At 49.3% G+C, this 5098-nt stretch overlaps 1 protein-coding gene across 1 annotated transcript; it reads right to left on the bottom strand.

The window, feature by feature from the left end:
• Positions 1-3253: 3253 nt before the first annotated feature.
• LOC119325719 (acetylajmalan esterase-like) lies at positions 3254-4658 on the bottom strand. The gene has a single exon (XM_037599453.1). The coding sequence runs from the start codon at positions 4592-4594 to the stop codon at positions 3416-3418; it is 1179 nt and encodes a 392-aa protein (XP_037455350.1). The 5' UTR covers positions 4595-4658; the 3' UTR covers positions 3254-3415.
• Between the last annotated feature and the right edge of the window lie 440 nt (positions 4659-5098).

Genomic DNA, 5098 nt, shown 5'->3' with positions numbered 1-5098 from the left:
TTTTGATGAAGCAGTTTTTCTTGCACCTGCCAATTCATCAACACAATCGTACATCCATCTTTTAGCCCCAACATCAAGTCCATCAATCCATGTTCCAGCCCCAAGCAGAAGTACTAATCTCTACTTCTAATGGAGCAGTTGGTAGTCTCGCTTCCAGGGTTTTTTTCGTCCCACCACTTTCGTCCGGTTTTTTTTCGTAGGTTAACCGTCGTAGATTTTTTTCGATGTTGGTTTCTTATTCACCGGTTTATTTACCCCTCGGCTCTTTCCTTGCAAATCAGCACTTTCCAAACGTGCACGCAATCACGGATCTAAATTTACTAACTTATCCAAATCAACCGATACCTTCCATTATTGCAAATTTCTTTAGGAAACAAATAATAGATTTTAAGGAAACAAATAAAAGATTTTAAAGACGCATCATACTTTACTAACAATCACTAAAAATCAAATCTAAATTAATTAACCTTACCTTGAATCACTCAATCACTTTAATTAGAAAACATTTTCTTTCCTAAGTGCACCCCGCTTAGTGTGCACATAACAATCCGAAGTAATTAGAGTCACAAGATTGAATCCATTTATTTAGAGTGACTTGATTGAATTCATTTATTAACAATAATCCTCACCAAAAGTGCGTTTAGCAATTTTAGAGGGCGGACCAAAACTCTGCCATCCGCTCGCCCGCGTTTGTTTAGGTACAGGAAAAATGGCATAATATATGGAAACAACACGACCGGGGCGGCGCAATCTTCGAGGATAGGGGATCGGAGGAGAAGGATTGGCCTGGCAGCATGATCGGGGTGCTTCCCCGCGGCCGCGGCCGTCCTCGCGATGCCACCTACCCGAAATCAACGCTGCTCCCTGCCGTCAGCCGAGGCGACGCCGCCTGCCCTCCTACCCACGGTCCGCTGCCGCGTGCGGCTACGGCGGGAGGAGTAGCGACGGGGCCGAGGTCCTTCATGCGTTCCCGGATGGAGGCCATGATTTCGTCGAGGTCGTTGCTGCCTCCTACACTAAGGGTGTGTCACCGAGATCGAGGCGAGCATGAGGAGCTGTGGCCACCGCCATGGTCACCCCATCGCAGGGGATGGAGCACGCCGTCGGCCTACAACTTGTGGAGATCACTGTTGCTCTTCAGGTCGCGTGGTGACCGGATCTTGCCGATGTATCCCTCCCCGGCGACCTCCTCTTCGCCCGGTTGGACGGCATGGATCTCGCCACTGCTGCCCTCAACTTCTTTGCCTCGAGCTCGACGGTCAGCCACCATGGATCCCCCAGCTGGAGGGTCACGTGAACCAGCCGTCCTCCCATGCTGCAGCGGCGAGAAGGTGACATGGCTCTCCGTACACGAAGAGTGGAGTTCAGTCAAGTACTTATATACTTGGCCTCTACTGCTGATCCATGTACATGGAGAAGAACAGACAACCGCTCATTCATGCTTCGTTCCACTCCTTTGCGCTATATTACTGGAGGTGACATTTTCCTATCTCTCTATGTTGTAACAAGCCTGCTGCCTGCATAGTTAATGGATTTTTTATTTAAATTTATCGCTGCTTAGTGCTTTGTTGCAATTGTTCACCCAAGATTCCTATATATAATCTGAGCGTATGTAGGCATACGTAGCTTTGCTATTCCATTTTTTCTGGCGCATAGAAATAAGAGTATTGTCCAGGTTAGGTATTCAATTGAGTATGATATTTGGATTGCTATCAAAATGTCTTTTCTATGCATGTGATTTCTCACATCTGGTTATAATATTTGTGAAGACGTGCATTTCACGTGCACTTGGAAGCGGGCCCGTGGCCCGCGCTGGACAGCGACGACGCCGACCCGAGCCACATCGTCCGCGTATTCTTGGAGCTGTGGCTGGTCGATTTACATGAAATTAATTCCCTCAGTTCTGGTGGCAAATATAATACACATAATCCATATTGTTATGCACTAGCGTGTATGTGTGAAATAGATGGATTATGGTCCCGTACCCAATAAAATGGATATGTGTATGTGTTAGAGAGAGAGGGAGAGGGGGATAGAGAGTGAGGAAGAGGGAGGGAGAGTGTGTGTCTGTGTGTGTGAGGATTTGATGGTAAAAAAGGTCGCCAATGTCGTAATATTGAACTCTTAAAGTTAATGTGGCCCCGTTGCAACGCACGGGCGTTCTTCTAGTAGCTCTAATGATCCGATGGTCAATGTGCAGTATGTTCTTGTGCCGCCACAGACACCGTAGCCCCGACAGTTCCTGTCCCGAAGGAGATGTGTCCGCACACTCGGTCTTACTCCCTCCGTTCCTAAGTATTTGTCTTTCTAGGCATTTCAACAAGTGACTACATACGGAGCAAAATGAGTGAATCTACACTCTAAAATATGTCTACATACATCCGTATGTAGTAGTCATTTGAAATGTCTAGAAAGACAAATATTTAGGAACGAAGGGATTAGTTTGTCATTGTCAAGTCATACATCTGCATGACACTATTATGTATGTGTACACATCATAATCTAATGGAGTCTTTCCAAGGTTACCAATTCAGTAGGAGTCTCCCAACTAGCAAAGTCAATAGCACCCGCACACAAAACACACACACACACTTGCCCCCTTGTTTGCTAATTACATGATCAAACGCAAATGATCGAGATAGATAGTAACAAAGTAACAAGTAAATAGTAGCAATTGTGTACAGGAATTCAATAATTGATAATAGAGCCAGGGGCCATATGTTCACTAGTGGTATCTCTCGCGAAAATAGGCGAATGGTATGGTAACAAATTATAGTTGGGCAATCGACCAAACTGCAATATTTATGATTCTGATCATTCATGGTATAATCTCATACATCCGCGATAAGTAGACCATTAATCCGACTGCATCTACTACTAATACTCCATCCCAAAATCACTATCCAGCATGCATTTCAAAATATTAAGTCTGCAAGAAACAGATTATCACAATAAGCAAGATGACATAATATGGACAGGAAAAAGTGTTCTTCGGTAGTTTCTCGGCGTACGACGTCGTAAGCTGAGGGCACTTTCTTCGTCGTGTGCCTTGATGTAAATATTTGGCTTACCCTGCTATAAGCTGAGTGACCGATAAATTACACCCGGCTTACAAAGAAATACCAAGGCAACACATGTTTTTCCTGTAGTGTATGTCCTCACATACACAATGAAACTAACACCTGTTCACCTGAATGGTCTCAGATACACAATGGCCTCGGAAACTTCCGAATTCGGGTTCCCATATGCACAATCACATGTTATTTCTTCCATTCATGTGCCGCCACAAAAGTTCTTACATACATCAACACCAAACTACCGTCCACACTCCACAAGACTCGAAAAGGAAAATAAAATACAAACGGCGGGGCGAACACTTTGAAAGTGTCGAAACTCGAAACCAACCACAGGCGATCTACATGCGCGGGAAATTCACCGGCGCAGGAGACGCGAGGCCTCGGTGGTAGAGCAGCTCGGTCATGACCTTGTAGGCATGCTGCGTCAGGTGGACGCCGTCCCAGCTAAGGTACTCTTCCGGCCTCGCGCACACCGCCGTCCCCGGCGCGCCGCAGATCCTGTCCATGTCGAAGTTGTACGCGCCGCCGCCCGCGCCGCAGCACGCCTTGGTCGCGGCCGCCGCGTCGAATCCCATCTTGGACGCGCCCCTCAGCATCTGCACGTAGGCCGAGAAGTAGTCGGCGTAGGCGATGGTCGCGGACGGGTAGAGCTGGCGCAGCTCCCGGATGCCCTGCAGCAGCAGCACGTTGTGCATCTGCGCGAAGAGGTTGAGCCCGATGAGGCAGCCGTTGCCGTCGTATGCCGCCCGGTCCGTCTCGTTCACGGCGTGGAGGTAGCTCGGCACGCAGCCGAGCGGGAAGTTGCCCGGGATCACCACCCGCGTGGCGCCCATGTCGAGCAGCTCCTTGGCCGCGCCCGTGATGGACCTGACGACCTGCGGGACAAGGGCCAGCGACTCCACCGCGCCGGTTATCATGCGCCCGATGTTGTTGAGGCCGCCGTTGGGCTGAGGGCTGTTCATGGCGAAGGCGTAGTTGTAGTCGTTCCCGCCGATCTCTCCGACCAGGACCAGCGAGCTCGCCAGCTTCTCGCGCGCCTCTGAGGGGGTTTTGGAGGTGCTGGCCATGAAATCCTTGAACCGTTGGAGCTGGACAGCGAGGGAGCTGTTGGTGTGTGTCATGTTGACCCCTATCCTGGCAAGGGCCGCCGTGTCGAGGGCGGTGGCGCCCGTGACGGCGAAGTTGACGCCGTGCGTGAAGTCGGCGCCCTTGTCGAGGTACGGGCTCAGCAACGGCAGCCCAAGATCCTGGGCGAGGAAGTCGATCATAAGGTAGCCGTCGGAGCATCGGCCGGTGGGGCCGCCGATGGCGGAGCCGTAGGGGAGCTTCCCGGTGTGCTCCATCAGCCCGACGGCGCCTTCCCGGATGAAGTTCCCGGTGTCCGATATGGAGTCCCCGAAGTTGTATATGGCCGTGATGCCATCGACCATCCTCGGAGGAGGTGGGACGGGCCACCCGAGGCAGCCTACTAGGAGGAGTAGCACAACCAGGTAGCGGAGAAGAGCCGGCGAGGCCATCTGATCTGACTGTCACACAAAGTTGCAGCACGCTAGCTACTGCTAGGTGGTCGGTCGTGTATTGGTAGCGATGGATAGGCAGGTTTCGGTGTGGAAAAGATTGTGAGCGCCGCCCCCTATTTATGCCGTCTGGCTGTGGACAAAGTGACCACCGGAGCAGTTCAGAAACGGATTCCAAGATAGATCTAGGATACCCGTATCTCTCCTGCTTAAAAAGAGTCTAACGTTGTGTTATCCACCTTATCCTTCGTCCAGCATCCCCTTTCCTCTTGTCTTTTATTGACCTGCTAAATAAAGTTATGTTTTTTTGGCAAGACAATAAGTTTTTACCAAATAACTGACTATCAAATAAAATTCTAAAATTTATTTAGGTAGGTTAATCACAGGCATGAATTGATAAACAATTATTTAGATAATCACACTATTATGGAAGTAATCATGGGCTAACATATCTATATCTATACCTACTATTAAAGGGAATAGGTATTCTTGGTTTGGTCATAA

The sequence above is a fragment of the Triticum dicoccoides genome, chromosome 6B (assembly GCF_002162155.2).
Source record: "Triticum dicoccoides isolate Atlit2015 ecotype Zavitan chromosome 6B, WEW_v2.0, whole genome shotgun sequence".
Lineage (NCBI taxonomy): Eukaryota > Viridiplantae > Streptophyta > Magnoliopsida > Poales > Poaceae > Triticum > Triticum dicoccoides.
Note: the sequence above shows the minus strand (reverse complement) of the source record. Positions and strands in the feature narration are given on the sequence as shown.